Below are 22090 nucleotides of genomic sequence, written 5' to 3' on the forward strand. Positions count from 1 at the left end.
GGTATGATATAGTGCTGTGTATGACTTCAAAGATAAATATATAGATAAATATCAGATACTTTAGGTTTAGGCTAAAAGTAACAGGGTGAGTTTTGTTGTGTCCTAAGTACAGGTGGCACAAATAATCACTTTACATGATGTATGCAGATTCATATCTAGAATGAATGTGGCTCTATAAAAATTTAATAACCAGAAGGTACACGGACCTAAATGGGTTTTTTTTGTTAGTTTGTTTATTTGTTTTATTGTCTCCAGCTTTTTGTTCTCCACCACTTTAGTTTTCACTCTGTGTAACATTCATTCATTCATTCATTCATTCATTTTCTCCCGCTTATCCGTAATTCGGGTCGCGGGGGCAGCAGTCTAAGCAGGCCGTCGCCTTCGACTGCTGCCCAATCCTCACAGCACCGTCCCTTACGGTCCCTCCTGCAGGTGGTGAGCCCACGGGAAGGCGGCCCCACATCACTCCGACGTCACGGACCTTGATATTTCCCTCGTAAGGGACCCCCGGAGCATAGAGGGTTAAGGGCCTTGCTCAAGGGCCCAAGAGTGGCAGCCTGGCGATACCGGGGCTCGAACCCCAGACCTTCCGATCGGCAACCAAGCGCCTTAACCGCTGGAGCCACCACTCCCCCTCTGTGTAACAGTTCTAACTAAATGCTCAGTCATCATACAGAACTGTTAGGAAATTAAATTTTTTCCCCTAATCTGTATATTTTCCTATAAAGTGCAATTCAGTTATATAAACTGCTTTAATTTAAACCCTTAATAGACGAGTACTTGATCATTCACGGGATGGATTCAAGTCTACACACTCGAGTGCACTGTGTGGCAAATTGTTATTCAGCCCTCAGCCGCGTCAGGCTGGCAGATGACGTCATCATTAAGCGTCAGTGTTTATCATTATTAAGTGGCAGGCTACGTGTGATTAAGAAACCTTGAATAAAGACTTGCATAAAACCAGATGTCAGCAGGTTAGCATGCATTTATTTACGTCAACACGTCTAGAGGGAAATCAAGTACTTCGATTTCTCCTAGTGTCGAGTAATGTGGCGGTTTAAAGGAAATTCGGGTTAAAATGTGTTGTATGTTAATCTCACACCTCAAATCACATGTAATGTTTTATTGCTGTGTATTTATGCTGTACTGCAGGGTCTTGAGCACTGAATGAGGTCTCGTGTTTTCTCTGCGTGGTCCTCCTTGTGGAGCTGAGATGGGGCAGCAAATCTCCGGCCAGTCTGTTTTGGGAAAGCTTCCTGAGAAGCTCCTCAGGCATGCAGGATTGGTGCGGGATAGTAGCAGTCTCACATATGAGGAGTTTCTGGCAAACTTAGCAGAGCTGAATGAAGTGTAAGCTGCAGTATTCTCAAATTAATACAGCAGAATAAATGTGCTACTATTTCATATTACAAGTGTGTATATCTGCTATAATATAAGCTTCATTGATTGGTTGAATCTAACATGGCAAGACTCTCATTTTGTCTTTTGTGCTAATTTTTTTAATATAGTTCCTAATAAAGTCTTATTCTATGTTTATTGTTAGAACTGCTAAGCTGGCAGTTGGCCAACCAAAGCACCTACTCTTCGAAGTTCAGACAGGATCTGATGCATCGGCTCTGTGGAAAGTGGCTGTGAGGATAGTGTGCACCAAGGTGAAGATAACACTTATCATTTTCTCGCAATGTAAGGCATTTCAACTTTAAATTTTAATTAAACACAATGGTGGTTGACTGGTTAAGCGATCAACTGAAGAAAATGAAGTTCAGCAGTTTAACTTGTCTTGTAATTTCCTCTTTCAAGTTTTAAAGTGGGGAAAAAACATGCTTTGGTTTGCAGATAAGATTAAATGCTTCACTGAATTAAATGAAGGCATAAAATTTAAGATTTTTGGTTAGATGTGAGCAGCCTTGTATAAATAGCGCACTGATCAAATTGATAAGATTAAAAACAGTAAAGAGGCCTGCTTATTACTGAGCAAATATTTTTAAGCACAAAAGATTTAGATAGTGTACTTCTTTTGTAGTTCCTAAAAACAGACCTCCACATTTTTGACCACAATCTGACCACACATGGATATACTTTTCCTGTACAAACTACAGTGTGTGCACAACTATTGAGCAAACAGTTCTTTTTATCATATTTAGTCCAAAATCATATGGATCTAAATAATGTGTGATGGACTTATTTCCATGTGATATATGTGAGGAAGTGTGACTTTAAAATTGAGACGGATTTCACATTCAGGTGTGTATAATTGTTGGGTTAACTTTTTATTCCAGGTAAAAGGAGACAAAAAAATCTAGCTGAATGTAGAAAAAGTTGAATGTAAAATGAAAACAGTAATTGAAACTATTTAAATCCTCTGATTCATTAATAGCATTATAAGTTTTCAACACTAAAATGAATCCTCCTAAATTAAAAATAGTTTTTTGTATGTTTTCCCCCATATTTCGAGTTAAAATACGCTCCATGTCTAATCACACGTCATGTAGTTGTTTAGTTCCAAAGCAGAGCAGAGTTTTTTCCGTGGTTATTTGTGCCTCATGATCAAAAGAACTATTTGTAGGTTTTCTACCTAATTACAGATTAATAAGCAGGATGGCATCGTGGAAGCTTCACGCATTATGAACCTGTATCAGTTTATTCAGCTTTACAAAGACATCACCAGCCAAGCAGCTGAAGTGCTGACAGCAGGGGGCAGTATGGCGAGTTCTTCTAGTTGGGTTTCCTCTGCTTCGTTTTGCCCTGCCAGCATGTGGATGGGCAGGTAGAGTAAACATCATCCCAAACTACCATGAGAAGAAAAAGACAGTAATAAAAGTTTCATAAAGACAGGCCAAGGTTGTATAAATGCTGTATACAGTTGCAGTTTTATGTATGGTCTTAATACATATTTTGCATTTCGCTGGCTCTGTAGGTTTGAGCTGGGTGAAGTGTGATTTCACTTGCTCTTATACCTCAGAGCTGTAATATTGATGAATATTCTGTAAGAGCACTAATCTGACAATATTTCTATCATCTTTTAAAAAGATTGTGTTTCTAATACAATCTTTTTATGGTTAGTGTGCATGCAGTATAAGTAGTCATTCCATATCATCTAACGTGTTTCATTAATTAATTAAAATATATATAATGAATATAATATTTGATAATTTGCTGTTGAATAAAAGAAATAGAACAAATCAGGGTGTTGTTATGGGAAAATAGTCAGCTTAGGTGTGGTAAGGATCAACCTCAGCTTGTTGTGATAATTCCTTTTATACCGTGTGATCATTTTTACAGGGTGAAGCAGCTGACGGATGAGGAAGAGTGTTGCATCTGTATGGATGGAAAAGCCGATCTTATTCTGCCTTGTGCACACAGCTTTTGCCAGAAATGTATTGATAAGTGGTAAGTACCAAACCTCAGCTCAGGTTTGCTTTTTTTTGTGCAACTCTTGTTCAGGGAGCAACTCTTGCTTCTTTCTTGGGCATCGTAGGAGTGGTCAGAGTCGAAACTGTCCCATCTGCCGGATCCAGTTGACAGCTGCCAATGAATCATGGGTAATGTCTGACGCACCTACGGAGGAGGACATAGCCGGCTACATTCTCAATCTAGCTGACGAGGCTGGCCACCCTCACAGACCTTAATGTAAAGCACTATGTGAATGTTAAACTCACTGTCTCATGTTGTTAAGACTCATGTACTGACTGTAAGATTTCCATTTTGAATGATGTTATATAGCGGTCTTTGTTGTCTTACTCACTGACGGCAATAACCACTCACTGGGCCTCATTTTTCAAACTGGGAAGAAACCAAGTTATTTGTAAATCATTCACTGGGGGATTTACAAAAACCTTGGCTAATCATAGAAGTTTGCATCATACAGGAGCTTGTGCATTTGTGTGAATGTACATTTTCATATTAACAACTTAAAAGTAAGAAATCCAAAACAAACCCATAGATTTGGACAAATAATTCTGGCTAGTCATTGAGGATGAAAGAAGTACTGCTATGTAAAAGGAGAATGAGTACTAAGGAGCCACATTAAGGAGGTGATCTTTTTCCATTTAGATGTTCTTTTCTTGCATTCAGCTCACTGTGAGATTTGACGTTTACGTTGATGCTGAGTTTTGTGGGTGTCACTAAAAGCAAATCATCTGTAACATGAATGCACTTCGCACTTTATGCATGATTTGCATTTATCCACATATCCAGAAGCAGAATGACTGTTTTGCAAATAGTTCATACTCATGAAAACACACCCAACACACACTATCAAAAGGTTGACAAATGAGGCCTGTTGTATATTTCTGGGTTGTTTAACTTCACTTTCAAAAGTCATTAGAAAACATTTAGATGTAGAATATTTTTATTATGTGAGATCTGTTGACTACCTGCTGATTTAACTTTTAATCCTATATTAAATGTGTACAGGAAAGTATGAAAAGGAACAGAGGTTCTATCCAAGGTTTGTGGACAAATTACTATATAAGATTCGGATGTGGGTTTTTTTTCTCCACATTGGCTGGGAAGATGTTTCATCAGATGCTCCAATTTTGTGGTTACAGTTTGGGGAAAAACCACATGTGGCCCAATACCATATGGTATACCTTAGCTGGTGATCGTAAAGTGACTGTACAAGTGCATTATATTTTCTTTTAGTTCTCAGAAGTGTTTCAAATCATTTTTTCAGTTTGGAGGTTGATTACAAGTGTATCTACTGTGAGTTTGGTATAAGACACCCACAAGCTACTTACATAAAGAGTTCTAAGAAAGAGTTTTCATTGCTGGAAAGGAAAAATGTTTCAGCTAACAAAGATTATTTGCTTGATTAGTTTGTACAATGTGAATAGATTTCTGCCGTTACAGCTACTGAGAAGATTTTAAATGTTTACTTATATAGACACTTGTGTTAGTCATTTTTCTCCTCTCAATTTAGCAGTTAATTCTCTAAGAAACAGCTGAATAAAAAACTACTTCTGGTTTGTTATCACAGGCCATGCATATCATAAGAGCAGCACACTGGATATATCATTTGCTTCACATCCTATCGTAATTATTATAATTGTTAACATTAATAATTAAACATTTGAAATGTTTAAGCATTTGCCAGCTTAGGTTGATGTTTCTTTCCTATAAATCAATTAAAAAAATCTAAGTATATTTTATACAATAAAGAAGTTTAAAAGACAAATTTATTTGCAAAGAATGTTAATTAAATGTAAAAAGCTTGTCCTATAAACCCCGAAAGCACACCATTGCTGAGCACACCTTTACTGCTAGACAGTTTTCAGATCTCTGTAAGTACCAAAAAAACAGAAAAATGCAAACAAAAAGAAAACAGATCCTGGTCCGGTAACATTTCTACATTAACAACATTGTGCAAATGCTGTGTTTCTCACATGGTAGAACAAAATGGCACAGCTCAGAATAAAAGGGACAAAGCATTGTTCCACTTTTCACACAAGAAGTTCACACAAAAACAACACCAAGCATTTCGGTTTTACAAGTTTAACTAGGTACTTAGTAACCCAACTCAAGCATTTATTTGACTAATGCAAACCATACAGAAGTGTTTTTGTTTTTTTTATTAAAAAACAACACTGTCTTCATACTTAAGTAATAGAACACAAAGTAAAACTGAACCCTTAGTACAGGGAATCATGCATGTATTTTGTATATATTTCTCTACTGTAAATGTTTCCTTTCTAAACAGAATAGGTTGAGAACTGAATCTACTGTAAGGCACTTATGCATGTGCGTGTGTGACTCGGTGCAATCACCAACAGCATACAAACTCCTGTATACAGGATATCAAGTTCTCTTAGTATATTTTCAATGAGCTCATTACGGACTTAGGCTTCCTGGTTTTCTATTTCCGCATCTATGACTGCTATAAATCCTAATATAATCATGCTTTCTCTCCAGTCATGCACACAGACTTAAAAGCATCCACCAGCAAGCTGAGCTCATTGCACAGAGTCTCGAACCTAAAGGCCATGCGGATCTGGGCCACATTGGTACGGCGGATGTCGTTCCCCTCTGGTCCATCCTGTAGGTAGTTCTCACCTAAGAAGTGTTTCTTCTCCTGTTGAATACAAGTAGAATTTATGGGTTCAAATGAGTTCAATATGAGTTCAAATCATAACCACCAAGCTCCCACTGTTAAAACCTCCAGCAAAACCCTTAACCCCAAACTGCTCCAACTGCTCAATCGTATAAATTGTATGACACTCTGTATAAAGGTCTGCCAAACGCTATAAAGGTATAAAATTTATTCAAATCTGTACAACCTCTGTTAAACAGAACTAGCCAGCTGTACACGTGAAGGTGAAGCGAGACACTAAATCAAGGCGTGTTTAGGCATGAACAAGTGGATTGCAACAACCTTGTTATAAATACTTTCGTGTTTACTGAAAGTAGTTTCCACAACTTGCAATACACAAGAGATAATTTACATTAAGAGTAGGTCATTGAAATTGTATCACACACCTAGCTGTGGGTTCTGCCTGCTCTAAACCAGAGGTCCCCAACAACCAAGTTGTGACCCAGTAGTGGGACAAATAAGCTACCAAGTCACAGGAAAGTTTGGGGAATATGGTCCTAGATATGGCACTGTGTTATTTATTGTGTAATCTGCACTTTAATAGGCACTATCCAAATTTTCATATGGTATAATTTTAGAAAACATCACTTCCACATTTGCAACTGCTTCAGCTAATTATTAACATGAGGCTTAAAAAAATCCCACAAAAGGAAGTAGAAGAGGTAGGAAAAGACAAAACAATGGTGATAATGGAGAGACAGCTACTGACGAGAAAAAGGGGTAAAAAAAAAAAAATAACCCAGCCTTTAAACGAAAACATGTATTACTCACATCTGAAATATTGTTTTGTCTCTATTGGCAGTTCACATGCCTCATAAACCTGGATATACATTAAAAGTAAACTGGTCCATAGTGTACTAAATGTTAGAGAAACCCTGCTCTGAACTTTACACAGAGAAAAGGTTGTGAGATTAATTATTGCATAGTTATTAGAGAAAGACTGAGAGAGAGAGAGAGAGAGAGAGAGAGAGAGAGAGAGAGAGAGAGAGACAATGGAAGGGAGTATGTGTGAATCATATCTGTGCTGCATCTCTGTTCAGACATATGGTGGCATAAATTATAGCTTTTAAATAATTTAATTATATTGTTCCTTGATATTTGTTAGCACTGGCACATTGCTGTGCTATAAATTCAGAGGAATCAAACTTTAAAATATGACTATACAACATATGCTTATACAACATATGTTGTATAAGAATAATTTGTCACAAAGATTTGATTACATTTGTAGTCTTTACCTGGCATTTTATCATGAAATTCTACAGTTCAATAGTTTTAAAAATGATGCAATACTAAAATAAATCATTACCCTAAAACAGAAGGTTCCCCTTCTCCTAAAAGGTTCCCAGTGAGAGCTAGAATCATGAAATATATCCAAAGGAGAGCACACACATGAAGTGTACAAAATGTTCGACAGCAATGTACCTGATGTGAGATACCACTTTGAATGACACTGTTTCGAGCAATCTCGCAGACATCACAAGTACTGAGCTTCCACAGCTGTGCTGCGATAGCATACTCCTCCATTAGCGCCTCCTGCCAAACACAAAATGTAAAAGAAAGAAAAGTGAGTTCATAAAGCGTGAACTAATTCACGAGTGAAATAATCCATTAGTATTGTAAAGTGTGGGAGAGACGCACTTTGGTGTAGTGGAACTGCATTGGGTCATCAGTGGACAGTGAGACACACAGGCCCTTATGGAGGAACTCTCTTAGTGGGTTCTTAGAATACTCCAGGAACAGGCTGTTGTTGCTCAGAGGAGACATGGCAATGGGTATTTGGGCAAGGTAATAAAGGTACTGCAGCACAGGACTCTGTGGAGGTCAAAATGTTAGAGTTAAGACTTATTTAACACTACCATCACTATGTTAATACTGTGAACAAAAACAGAATTCAGAAAGTGGCATGCAAATACACTCATGGAGAAAAGGAACAAGTACATTTTTTGCACCTACAACCTTCCAAATTAAGATTGCCACATACATTTTTTTTTTAATGAAATCTTATTTCAAGTGTTTATCACTAGAAATAAGCAAATAATCTACCACTAAAATAAGATTCAAAATAAGTCTAGATGTAGGTTGGACATTCTTTGTAATTGAACAAAGTACTAGCCTTCTTCAGGTTGAGGCCGTGAGAGATGTTGTCAGCGCTGAGGAAGGCGGACACCAGGTGAGTAATGGAGCCAGCTTCTCCACAGTGAGGACGGAACTGAAAAGTACAGAGGCCACGTTCCCTACAAAACAACATAAACCATGTTAACCTATAGAAAGAGTTAATAGGTGTGTATATATATATATATATATATATATATATATATATATATATATATATATATATATATGAATTTCGTGATTTTCCCTCTGTAATAGTGATCACTAAATCAACCAACCAACCAACCAACCAATCTATCTATCTATCTATCTATCTATCTATCTATCTATCTATCTATCTATCTATCTATCTATCTATCTATCTATCTATCTATCTATCTATCTATCTATCTATCTCTCAAATACTAATGTCAGTTTTCTCTTTAATTTGTTAAATCATAAACAGCAGCTCCGACTATAGTACCAACTGCAAAGCTAATGCATTATGATTTCTACAATACCAGTTTACATAGTGACCTGTAGAGTGAATGCTTCACATAAACAGAATATATATATATATATATATATATATATAAAATTCATTTAATTAATTTAATAAATTTTTGGAAGAAAAAGCAAGTGTTTGTGAAACAAGTGCGAGTGTTCTTTCCAGGATGAGGGGTGAGGGGTGATGAGGGGGCTTTTTTATTTTAATTTACATATTTACGTAACGCTTTTTTGTGTTTTATTTAACTGAGAGAGAGTGAGAGAGAGAGAGAGAGAGACATACTCGTTTTATTATGTTTTTATACAAGATTTGTTATTTAGAAATGTATTTTCCAATTTAATAACATGAAACATAAAAACGGGGTGTCATTTTGAGGGTTGGAACAGGTTAATGCCATTTTAAATATTTTCAATATGGAAAACTGATTTGACGAATTAAACTCGTAGGTCAAGGTGCCACTGTATTTCTCTGGGGAGTTTATCTTTTGTCAACGTCGTGTGCCACCGGGGGAAGTTTTTTCTCCTGAAGCCGTGCAGCTCAGAACACAGGTGAGGTGCGTTTTTTTCGTTTCTGTTCGAAAAATTTCATTGGTCTAATGTTATGTCGCTCAGTTTTTTGGCTTGAAGTTTGTGAAACCGGGAAAAACCCAGGAAAAATCAATAAATAAGCCCCTTCCTTGTTTTAGCCTCGGGGTTCAAAACGTGGGAAAAAAGTACCGGCTTATAGTCCGAAAAATACAATATAATAATAATTGTAGGTTTTCGATGAAATAAAAGATTTACTTTCGCAGGTTGTTCAGCACCATGATGTTGGAATACATGTGGAAGAGGTAGTAACTGTAAGGTGGGTTTTCCTCCATGGTCCATTCCTCTGGTTTAGGGCTCTTATAGGAGAACATGTGATCACTATGTTTGGACTCATCATCCACACTGTCAAAGCCTGTCACCTGCAGATGAAAAAGAATGCGGAAATTTTATGAAACTATAATGTACAATATGGACAGGAAACAACAAAATGTCATTTAGAAAAATTTTTTATAAATACATAATGGCTGTCTGCTTCCATAAACTTTTGACATTGTCACATCTGGTAAAGAAAACATTATTAACCATTACAAACAATGTTACGATTAATGTGAGGGAAAATTTTTCATCAGTACTGAATAACATCCCGACTTACATATTTCAGAAAAACGTGAATTTCTTTGTGCTTCTGAGGGTTAACAGTAGCCTCGAACAGAGGAAGAAAGATGTTCTCCAGCATCTTGGCAAAGTTTGGAATGATCTTCCTGGATCTGAAAATGTCACTGAGTGACAAAGTACACATATCAACAAAAGTATTCTGGCATAAAATATTCTAAACTGAAGCCATAGGTCTGCAGCACTTACTATATCCTTGGCACTTGAATCATGTATCTTAGGTTGGGCGAGTACAACTTCTGCTGGATGAACCATTTTGCTAGGTTTTCCCACTCACTGGTAGAACGGCCATAGATGGAGAGGCGGGGCTCTGCATACTGGTACTTACTCTCTTCCAAATCATGGCCTACCTCCTAAAAATCGGCAACAACATATGCATGCTTTCTGATACCTTGCAAAACACTAATTTGCATATAATTACGCTAACAGGCTTTATCTAACAAATATCAGTGCATTTGTTTTACCTTTATAAGACGCGCAAAATATTCTCCGTTGATTAAGTTGTCAGTTTTTAGGTAGATCTCACGAAGCTCACTCGCACCTACTGGGTTGTATTTGGAGTTAAACTTGTCAAAACGATGGAATGTTTGCCTGCCCTAAGATTAAAACAACTGTTAGTCATTATCAGTTCTAAAAACTCATTAATGAAAGAAATGAATGATGGGAATTAAAATCAAGTAAGAGGAATACATACGGCGTGCACATCCAACGAATCCACCGTAAGATCATAAGGGTCCATGTGGAGATTTTCAAACACCTGCTTTAGGGTAACCTTTTTGCCATTCTTGTCCAACACCACTCGATCTGCCTCTTTTTTGCATGTGTCCTGGATGAACCGGAGCAGGTGCTTTTGGTTCATGCAGGCTGCTGCATGGATGTGAGTGTCTACCTAAATAACATGAACCGAGGGGTGAGTGTTGGTACTATACAGAGTAAAATACAGATCTTATGAAAGACCTTTTCAAGTAGGGTTATCTCTTATGGGTTTTTTTTTTAATCCCAGGGATGGTGTAAAGCCACATGTCTTACAAGTCTAGGAAAAAAGGGATAGCATACTCCTACTGCCCCTGTCAGTTACAGCAGCAATATAATGATATTATGGACATCTTAGTGCTCATGTATGTGTAAGAGGACAGACAGCAGAATAGAATACTGATAATAATTGTCCCCTCATTCCCACCGTAAAAACAGTGACAGAAAAAAATGCATAAAAATTATTTTTTTGCCCCATATACAGTCAATGAAGAATTTAACAAAACAATCTTTCGGAACACAAACTTTGAAAAAAAAAAAAAAAAATTATATAATGCATTGTTCTTGATAGGATTCTTCATTCTGTTCCATACCTTCCTGACATTGTAGAAGTCCCTATGTGGAACACTCTTTAGTTCCTTTAGCTCTGCCAATTCATTTAACATTTCATGTAAGTAGAACTTAGACATAAGGAAGTTAAGCCTTCTGTGACAATAGGTCTTCCTGAAAATAAGTGGAAAAATATGTGATATAGTTAGACATCAGGCTGAGGTGCTTTGTTTACATATCATATGCACAGTGTATAATAAGATGTACAAAACAATTACAGCTCTTTTGTGTTATAACCACAACATTTCAGATAGCATCAGTTTTTGCATGTTGTTCTTACGTTGGTCCATCAGCAATCATGGCAAGGATATGAGTCATGTCAATACAGAATGTCTCCATGTCAGGGTATGGTAAAGTGTGTGGCATGTCTTTGCTCAAAGCTTCTGCATCATCATACACATATATGATGCCATCTTTCATCTTCAGGAGGTAATTTAGGTTCTGAGGAATGTCCTCCATACTGTATGGGTCCTCACCCTCACTTGGACACGGTGTGCTATCTGTAATTGTCATCATTTACAAACACATATTTAAAAGCTTACATAGAATTCTTCTTACAAAGTGTTTGAACAGTACTGATCCTACTTTAATGCATCTCAGTTTCTGCAGCCACACCTACCTGGCAGAACATCTTCTTCTTCACTCCAGGTGTCATTATTGGCGCTCCTTAGAAACTTGGCAGTGGTTCTGGGGAAATGGTGGTATGCCAGACGGGCATATTTCTCCCTGATAAATAATGCTTTCAGCAGGCTTTTTGCTGCCTGCTCATAGTCTTCAACTGTGATCTGGGATGGTACATGAACAATAATACATCACTATATTTGAATTCTGAATTACACGAGACTGTAATACAAGTAAATAATATAATTTAGGGATATAAAACGCTTTCAGTAAAAAAACAATATTTAAATATTCAAAATACGTTCCCTATCATTTATCACATAAAAAGCAGTACAAAAAAAGACAGTGTCAAAAACAATATTTACTTGACAGGGTAGGCTCTGTCAACAAGATTAAGTTAGTTTAATGGGAAAAGAAATGTAGCACATTTAAACCTGTTTTAATTGCCTGTTTTAATTAGCTAACCCCTACATTTAATTTTCATACACACTTATGATATATATATATATATATATATATATATATATATATATATATATATATATATATATATATAATTATATCATACACAATAATTTCTATGCAGAGTAATTATGCAAAATTGTAGCATGAAGCAGCAAAGCATCATTAAAAGGAGGAAAGACTTGCGTAGAGCCGCTTCCATTGAATCAATACAAAGAAATATTCACATTTGTTAAATATGATGATGGTAACATTATGGTTAAAAATAGTACAGATTTCTTTGCTGAACATTCTTCTTAAGTCAAATGTCATTACATTACATTACATTTTAATGTCTATTTTATGTCTTATAAGGTCTTAAGATATTTTGTGATTTTTTTTTGTGATCCTATTTATAGATCCACTGTGGCGACCCCTAATTGGAGAAGCCGAAGGAAGAAGAAGAAGAAAAAGATTTATAAATATATCTTATTTATCCCTTATTATGTGTCATTGTAATAAAAAGTGGAAAGAATTGAGTTATTTTACTCTTATCTGCAAAAAAATAATTTTGTGCTCAGCAATAACTGATTAAAATGACTGCTCTTACCCCTGAACAGTAGTCTCCACTGATAGAGACCCTCTGGAACTCTGGGGCATTGCTTATTTCAGGAGAATCTGGTATATCTGGGGTGAGGAGGGGATCAATGACTGTCTTTGCCCACTCAGATGCCCCAGGGATCTGTAAAGATATAGACTGGGAACGGATCAGCCTCAAACTTTTCTTCCTAGAAAGTGGTGGAAAAAAAGAGTAAAAATAAGTGCCTGATAAACACACAGAGTCACTTACTGAACTATTTTTTTCTTTTGTGTCTCTGTGCTCAGTGACCGTTTAACGCTCTCTTCAGAATTATCCTCAGCCAGCTCTTTACGCAGCTCTCGCTCCTTAGCTTGATTAAGGCCAATGGGACAGTCCTCATGCACAGTAAACAAGGACATAACATCTTTGGTGTTCTCCTCATTTATTGCTGATGCATACACCTTTTCAGCTAGCCTCTTCACTTGCTCATCCACCTCGGACAAGGAGATCTTCGGGAACTGCCGCGGCATTTCTGTAAAATAAATCCAAATGCAGATTGATGCTTGAATTAATGTGTTTAAGTTAAAATAGTTCATGTATAATAATTAAGAAATGTAGAGAAATCTTAAAGAATTCTTAAATATGTCAAGTGAATTGCAGCACATTGCTATAGAGTTTCTAGAAAAAAATTACTTTACAGTTCCAGCCAGAGTTCCTGTTTCATTCGCACATTCTGGTGCCATGTCTATTGCATGAAATATGAGAGGTGATGCAAACAGTTGTGACAGTCATAATGACACAACTGCACAAGCACAAGCTAAGGCAAAATCATAACACGAAATTAAACATGGAGGTTTAAATATAAAATGTCTTTTAAAATGTCTTTGTTGGTTTTAAAATGTGTATTTTTACGTTGAGTCTATTTTGAATGTTGGCACAACAGCATAAGACTAAAAGCGTGAGAATCACCCTCCCGACACTTTTTCTATACCATGTGTAAAAACAAAAGCAGAAATGTTTTGCTTTGTCGATCAAGTAACACCACACATATAAATCATGTACTTGTAAATGCAGATTTTAAAACAGACGTACTTATGACTGATAACAATCTGCATCAATGATTAAATATCCTTCTGCACTTCAACAAAGCTTAGCTGCAAACATTGCTAAAAAGTCATCATTTCAATACTTTAATACTAATTTGCAAAACACTTTGCTCAATGATTTATTTTATTTAGTTTATAAAATATCAATAAGTGTTGTTTTATCAAATTGTATTTAATTTTAACAGATTCTACCTCCTATAAACTTGATGTGAGAAAGAAATTTTCAGAGGATCCAGACATAAATAGGATTAGGCAGTGTATAGTTTTGAACAGTAAACAATACTAAGTGTGTTTCATATAAACAGCATATGATTAGGAATCCAGAGGTTAGCAGTTCTATCGTTAAAAAAAGCCTTTAGATGGAAAATGAAAGCAATTATTAAAGCTAGTACTCATCTAAATAGTGAAATGGATTTGTGATGCAATATCATGAAGGCAGTGTACATATCACATTTCTATATGAAGTTCAAGTTTCAGTTTGAGTTCTGCGTGTATATTAGTCAGGTTACTGTAAACATTACCAAGCACATATCAGGGAGCAGTATTCCCTCTAATGGTCAGTAGATTCTCATGTGTCAGCTTGAATAGAGCAGTTGACTCTCTGCACCATGTCCTGAGTAAGCAGCAACCACTCTGAGATGTGTTTATGTACTGTTTATGTAAAGCACATTCATGTAAGCAATAAAGACAGAAATGACAAATCTGAAAGTAAAGTAAGCATTTGGTTTATCAAGGCTGAGCAATACAAGTTCTTCATCAGATCCAAACTCTTTTAAAATGCTCCTTTATGATCTTAATGCCATTTTTATTTATAGCATATGGTACAATAGAGTGAGTACCTTATTACATACACATCGACTATATATTCCATAGAATCTAGTCTAGGGATTAAATTAAACTCCCATTATCAGTGTGTTTCAGGAATGGTAAATGTTTAATTTTCAATGACAGTTCTAACCTAGCAAGCCTTTTCTCATCCCATGCCTTGTACAGCTGAGCTAATTGTGTCCTGCACAGCCACTGTCTTTTTTAACATGGCTCCTAATTTACTGCCCGAATCATTTCTGTTTTAAACAGATGATGCACAGAGCTTATGGTCAAGAAAAAAATTGGGTCACTTGTAGGGCTTGTCTCTATAAACAGCCCAAGAGCTCATGCTAAAATTCCTTTCTATTGACTTGTTGACATGTAACTCGATCCAGTATCAACAATTTTGGCAATGTCTATTGGGAGACGTGACAGCACTGTGCAACTGATATTTCCAGAGCATTCTTTGGACGGTCTACTTTATATTCCACAGGGGTCTGGAACAAACGGAAGCTCATTTCCAAGCTTACTGTGGCTCAGAATTACATACGGTATACAAGTACATAAGTGTTTAATGTCTAAATAGGCAATTAAAAAAAGAATTTAAGCCTGTGCTCAAATTTGATTAAATACATTATGAATACATTTGATTTGAATGGATTTATGATATTGTGCAACACAATATTATATTGGGGTTTTATTATTAGTGAGGAATTGTGCAGTCTTCAAATGCTATCCTTCCGTTTCAAAAAAGGTCAATCCTACCTGAGCATCTCTGAAACACACAATATTCAAAGTTCTGACTGCCACTCACACCTGTAATAGTCTTTTAAGCTTTTCTAATATCAATGAAACAGGAAAACACTGGCTCTTACCTTCTGAAGCCATCCTTGCCATTATTTTGCTTTAAAAAGTTCCTATGCTCAGTGCTTATTGTCTAATGCACATCAAATCAATGTTAGCATTTCAGTGTCTTGAGTGTCCTTCTCCTTCTCTATTTAAAGAGGCTGACACTGACAACGTCATGTCAATTCAGTACACAGAGTCTTTCTCATGGCATAACTGGCAGTCATTAGGGAGGGGGGGTGCTGAAATGCTGACAGCATAAAGACATCTAATTCCCTGACGTCCAGTATTTGGAATTGAATGATTGGAGAATTGGCAGGAGAAGACTTGATGTACTAGATAATAATGTACTGTGCTAATGTCAATCAAGACACAAGTAACTATGAAGAGTTTGCTTATTCGATAAAGATCACTAATAAGCGATGATTAAACTCTAATTTACTAAAATATATCATAAATATAACAAAAGAAAGGGACAGTATCAGGTACTGCACGTTGTCTGTTGAATGAATAGAAGGGCAGGACTACAGCACCCATCAACCACTGCACTCCGTGTCATGCACCATGTCACATGATCACAAGGACATGAACCATGTTTATGCACAACGATTCATGTATGGATTTAAGCCCCGTTTGTATGGCAGTCAAGGTGACAAGGGTATGTAATGAGTAGTGTTGGTGTGTGTTGTCGTATTCCTGCTATGTTCATGTATAGGCATATCTTGTTTGTTTCGTGTTCATGTTATGCAATCCTTGTTTTTGTTTTGTGTATCTTACTTTTATGCCAATCATTGATACATACAATAACAGTATAGCAAGCATATCAGTGATCATAGACATTATCTGACATAAATGGAAATCACAATCATTAACAAAATGATTCGACTTTTTAGGTTTAAGCTTTGACTGTTCATTAACAGGGAATAAATGCTCTGAAGCTTTATGAAACAGCCATCATATTGTACAGATTGAAAAAAATGATGATGGTCAGTGAAATGTATGGTCAGTTATAAAAGGTTCCCGGCAGCAGAGAAATTAAGCATTGTCAAGTCTCTTTTAGACTGTCCTACCTTTTAACATTTTGCAAAACAAAATATAGATCCTATCAACACTGCACTGTTATGTCAGATCCTGTCCGCACCGAAACATTAGCGACTGGTGCCAAATGAACACAAACACATCCCTGCACCATTCCTAGGTTTGTAGCTTTGCATGCAGAAAAACAAGCTCATTACAATGGATTAAGCATTACCAAATACATTTGTTTGTATCAGTTCCCTATAGCTATGAAGGCACAATAACTCACGCCATGTCTGTTTGCAAATATGACTACTTTTTACTTATTTATAATATCTATACAGAATCTGTATGCTAATGTATACTTTCATAGATAAATAAATACACTATTATTCATTTACATATTTATTTTGAACTATTCTAGCCCAAAAAAAACTTTATCTATAAAAGTTTAGCAAGACCATTTCTTTTGTCAGAAAGCCCATAATAATCAAACTGAATCAGAGATGTGAATCGCATTAGCGTGACTTACTTAAATCTGCTAACTAAACATTTTATTGATTCATAATGTGCTACTATTCCAGTTCATATCATTAACTGTGTAACACCTTTCAGTGATGGACCACTTTGCCTATTTAAAGCTGAGGTTGCTCAGGGCTTATTGCAGAATACACGCTAGCTTAGCTCCAGCTGAGTGATCGCAATGAAATGTAAGCTGAAAATAAATGACCTTGACACACCTTTGCCAGCTCTTGTGTGTTATTACTTTTTGACGTGTTGCACTAAGCTGCTAACAGCCCTGCTAGGTGCAAAAAGCATTGTATGCATTTCCAAAGCCCCACAATGCAGTATCTAAAATTACCACAGCGTTAACACAGAATGTAAAGCATTTCCTGGTACACTACAGCACAAAATACTAGAATCGTTTTGGGTAAAGTTTTGCCCATCACAGAAACTTCTGTTTACCTGTTCGTGTGTGTTGTAGATCAGCCTGATTCCTGTCTTGAACTATAGTGTTTTGCAGAAGAAGTGCAGGGGCCAGCTCTGTTTATGAGTCTTTTTATGGCTATTTCTGACCTTTCCGATCGTTCCAAGAAAACAGTTGGGAGAAATCAGACTCCGCCTATGCGCATAGCTCGGGTTGTATACCTGTACAACCCACTAAATCTGCACCAAGCTCCAAGCTCCCTCTTCTGTTTCACTGTCCAAACACTTTCTCACACAATCCCCAGTTACTCATTTTTTTTCTTCAGCAATAACCAAGAACAAACCTGTTGTTTTCAGAGACATCTGAACAAAAGAATTAACAAATTGCATTTAGCACCAAATGTGTTTCTAAAGGTAGTTCGAATATGACATCATTATATTGTGATTAATCTTGTAAAATAACACTATTAACTATTCATTGAGTGCCAACAATGCATTTGTGCATTCTGCTTTGACCATTATTAAAATATGTAGCATGCTGTACAAACATTTTTAATGTGAATGTTACATATAAATAGAACCAACATGTTGAGTTGTTTTTTTCATATGCATTTGTTCTAAATAATGTAAAAAAAATTTTTATAACCCATATAAATAATTCTTATATTAAAAATATATATTTATCACAATCTTGGTTGTAAGTGAATTTTTTTGATCACCCTGTATAAACTATCATTTATTTTTGTTTAAAATACAAAAAATCTGATTATGGAATCATAGTAAAAGAAATGTCATAATATTGTAGTTTAAGAAACGAAAAATTGTAGTAACTGTAACAGTAACTGCTCCAGCAGGTGAGTATTTATTAAAAATCCACCTCTAGAACCTTTTATATATATTTTGTAAACTAGAACTAAAATGGATTTAATTTGGGTTGTTATGCCATAAAGTAACATATAATAGCCCATAATTGTAAAATAGGTAAAAAAAAAAAAAAAAAAAAAAAATCATTATAGGTTTCATCACTATTTGCAGATAAAAAATATGTGATGACATAACTGTTTGCTCCACATTGCTGGCAAAAACCTAAATCAAATATTTAACATGGGCACTTTAAATATTTACACCCACCTTTAACAGATAGACCAGTTTAACTTTTTTATAGTCCAGCTGAAGTTCTTTCAGCAGCTCTCTTAAACTAGAACATAACCTGGACATGCTTATTGCACAAGTGGTATAATAAGATCTTAGAAATACAAGTGTCCCAATTTCATTGCCCCAGATATAAGACGACTGAATTTTGTTTCATGCAGGGCTCGATATTTTGTACTCCTGTTTGTTGTTTAGAAGAAGATATTTTGTACTTCTATATTAAGCTCCATATACTGTACATTAAAAAATAAATATATACGAAACACACGATATATAAAATTTTTAAGGTTAAATTGTACATAGCAATTTAATTCATGTTAACGCAAGTAAACTGTCAGTAAGCCCTTACAACAGCACTACTTGGTGTTTAGTAAGTTATAATCCTAAATGCAAATCTAGTGTACACCAGAAACTGAAAAGAAAAAAAAAAATTATAATACCATTGCAATTAAGAGAGTGACTTGTTACATTCTTTTTTCCAACTTATTTATAGTATGTATGTAGGTATGTATGTATGTATGTATGTATGCATGCATTAGTGCATTACGCAATTTATTGAAATAAATAAGTGCATGTGTGGACGTACTTTCGGAGAACAGTTTGCTGCTAACAAAAAAAACAAAAAAAAAAAACAGATTCAGTTTAGTCAAGTGTGGCATGTTTGGTCATGTGACTTTCCGTAACACAACCCCCCACCACCCGGCAACCAACCGTTGGCTCTACCCTGCCACCATTTTTTCGTCATTTCCACACCATCACTATCAGATATCGCAGTATTGACCACACTAATCGCAACATGACGTTTTTCCCAAATCGTGCAGCCCTAGTATGCATGTCTGTGTGTGTTTCTAACTGAACATGATCTGTTTCTTATAGACAAACTTATAAAAAGGAAGTTCAGTGTTTTAGTTCTACAATCTGAAGAAGTTGGGCTTCCTTACTAAGTCATATCATTGATGTGCACAGTTATTCTAACTTCAGCTGTGTTGTAAGGTTGATGTAGCAACTTTTTATTTTAAACATCTTAATGTACTTCTGCTACAACAGTTTTACAGTGCTGCATGTGGGATTAGTGCATTCTGATGAACAAGACAGAGTTACAATGGCTTGGACATGTTTGTGTTAGGTTTCAACCTCATAGGAACATTTTATGGGTCCATTGTTTAGCTGCAAATTTTTTTATAGACTTAGATTAAGTTTACATCTTGATTTAGGTGTGGGCCATAATTGTGCCATAAGGTGTAGGAAATAATTTGCTTTATTAAAAAAATTTTCAGAGGAGGGTCAGGGCAAACCGTATATGTAATGGGAATTGTGCACTCACCTTTGCCTAGAATAGGCATAGTCTGCTGCTTGTTCAGAATCCCCTTTCTCTTGATATTGGTTAGTGCTGTCGGTTCCATCTGATATTTTCAGATCAGAGAGAATTAGGATGTCACACACTGCATAATGCACTTATTGACAAATTTGAAAGTATTTAGCAAACTGTAAATAACTTCAACTACTTTATTTCTGAGTGAAAGTCTATAAAAATAAAGTAACCTAAAGCAGGCCAATGAAAGGCAGCTTTTGGTTTCTTTGTGTTTCTCTACACAGGAACAGGAAACTGCTTTTATTGTGATGTTGGCCTGTTCATTTAGCACAACTGATAATTCTATCAGCATGCAGAACCTATAATCTTAAGTAATATTAGTTTCTGCATCTGAATTTCTATAATTGCAGTGTAATGCAAGCTTCGTTTATAATTTATTTTACCACTGTTTACATACACTTTTGTAATCTGATGTGTATGTTAAAAAGACATGTGTCCTGTGCTATGAGATACTGAACTGTCCTTTACTAATATTACTTGCTGATATGTGTATCTCAGTATTTTTCATCCAAAATGAATTCACTGGCAGATTCTCAAGCCAAGACTGATCTCAGGATGTTTCTCAGTTTTAGATGGTATGAAGAACTGCAGGTTGAGACATGCATGGTAGAAAAACTGTGCAATGTTCAACCTGTTTTGGTATTACTAAAGGATAAAAAAAAAGCACTGTGCACATTGGGGAAATAAATGCATAGATGTGTGCACTAGCAGGAAAAACTCCAGCTTAAAAAATTAAAAATAATAATATTAAAAAAATAATAATACACTAAGCTGAAGTGTACTCACCTTGAAGAGTGTCGAAATGTTTCTTGTTCTTTGTGCCTTTTCTCTGTTTTTCAATATGTCTACTTTTAGAAAGATGTTGCTGTGTCTGTTCTCAGGGAAAGAACACGAACTGTCAGTCTTGGAAGAAATAAGGTTTTAAGTGACTGTCCCACAATTTTAACCCCCTCACTGCCAGCACACCAAGCCAACAACAGCAAAGTGGCATGGGAGTGGCTTTGACTTTCTTCCTCTGAAGTATTTCCTCCTTTCACAAGTATGTCCTCCGTCTGCTTGCAAAAAATATTTTGAAACTTGGCAGCAGTGCAAATTTTTTAGACCCCAGCTGCCTTTGTGTAGTCACGTGTCTCGTGCATATCAGTAGAAGGAACCGATAACACAGAGTGCACTGCGAATGTCTGTGGCCTCCTTCTGTAAGCACATTAGCATGAAACAAAGCTTGTACAACACTCATAATGTGCACTTTTAACGTGTAACTGTTGTTGATATTTGTACTATGTCTGCTATACTAATGTGTCTAATTCCACTGCAAAATGTACATTGCTTTGTATATTTTACTGGATAATTTGCAAACAAACAAACCTTTGGTTTGCCAAACCAAAAGACCTCAAAGAGCTCCCCCTACTGCACATATATAGTTATGACACGATACAGTTATGCCAAGCCTATTGCTGTTAGTAATCAAGCAAAGAAAGATTAAGGCACAACCCTTCCAAACCTGTCCTTAATACCTGCTGTCTTGTACATGTTATTGTTTTATCTGATCTTACACACCTTCTTTAACTAAGGAATACTTCATTAGGTAAATAATTTGTGTGAAAATGTGTGTATAAAATTGTGCATGGCTCTCATTGTTCTTTCAGTACACTTGCTGTTTATATGTTCTATATATTTCTTTCAAGACATTTTATTATTTGTAGCTTAGGTTCATATAAGACTACATGTTAATTTGTGCATTTTAGTGCTATATTTCTGAATAGTCATTAACGTACAAAGGTGGCTACATTACATTTTGGTCAGACATTAATCACTAAAAGTAATTAAGTAAAAGTATAATGACTTGTCCAATCAATACAATCATGAGCTTATGAATTATTTTCAATCATTCAAACAAACTATTCTTTAAAATATGTCTTCCTTAATGTGAGTTTAGCATTAGATGGCAGCATAACACTAGAAGTAAATCT

General features: G+C 35.9%; 3 protein-coding genes across 6 annotated transcripts in view; 2 read left to right on the top strand and 1 right to left on the bottom strand.

Annotated features, from left to right (window-relative positions):
• Positions 1–22090, top strand: part of cUnh11orf16 (chromosome Un C11orf16 homolog) — a 237177-nt gene that overhangs the window by 133352 nt on the left and 81735 nt on the right. The window lies entirely within an intron of this gene.
• rnf141 (ring finger protein 141) lies at positions 820–5176 on the top strand. Its single transcript, XM_083552141.1, has 6 exons — positions 820–974; positions 1153–1350; positions 1544–1652; positions 2586–2767; positions 3283–3390; positions 3479–5176. The coding sequence occupies exons 2-6, from the start codon at positions 1214–1216 to the stop codon at positions 3627–3629; spliced, it is 687 nt and encodes a 228-aa protein (XP_083408267.1). The 5' UTR covers positions 820–974; positions 1153–1213; the 3' UTR covers positions 3630–5176.
• Positions 5177–21507, bottom strand: ampd3b (adenosine monophosphate deaminase 3b). 4 transcript variants are annotated; one of them, XR_014535326.1, is made up of 16 exons: positions 20907–21279; positions 20073–20151; positions 13203–13425; positions 12924–13101; positions 11871–12036; positions 11532–11751; positions 11236–11365; positions 10584–10778; positions 10354–10485; positions 10079–10242; positions 9870–9996; positions 9473–9636; positions 8205–8325; positions 7730–7903; positions 6190–7624; positions 5177–6138 (listed from the first exon to the last, which is right to left on the bottom strand). XR_014535326.1 is itself a non-coding variant. In XM_083552050.1 (16 exons), exons 2-16 carry the CDS (start codon positions 20149–20151, stop codon positions 5894–5896), a joined length of 2361 nt encoding a protein of 786 aa, XP_083408176.1. In that variant the 5' UTR covers positions 20907–21507; the 3' UTR covers positions 5177–5893. The 4 variants fall into 4 exon arrangements, 3 of the variants coding, with proteins under 3 accessions (XP_083408176.1, XP_083408178.1, XP_083408177.1); XM_083552050.1 differs by having other exon boundaries at positions 5177–6070; positions 7514–7624; positions 20907–21507; XM_083552052.1 differs by lacking the exons at positions 20073–20151; positions 20907–21279 and adding an exon at positions 17636–17871 and having other exon boundaries at positions 5177–6070; positions 7514–7624.

Source organism: Silurus aristotelis, assembly GCF_946808225.1.
Source record: "Silurus aristotelis genome assembly, chromosome: 10".
In the NCBI taxonomy this organism is placed as follows: Eukaryota; Metazoa; Chordata; class Actinopteri; order Siluriformes; family Siluridae; genus Silurus; species Silurus aristotelis.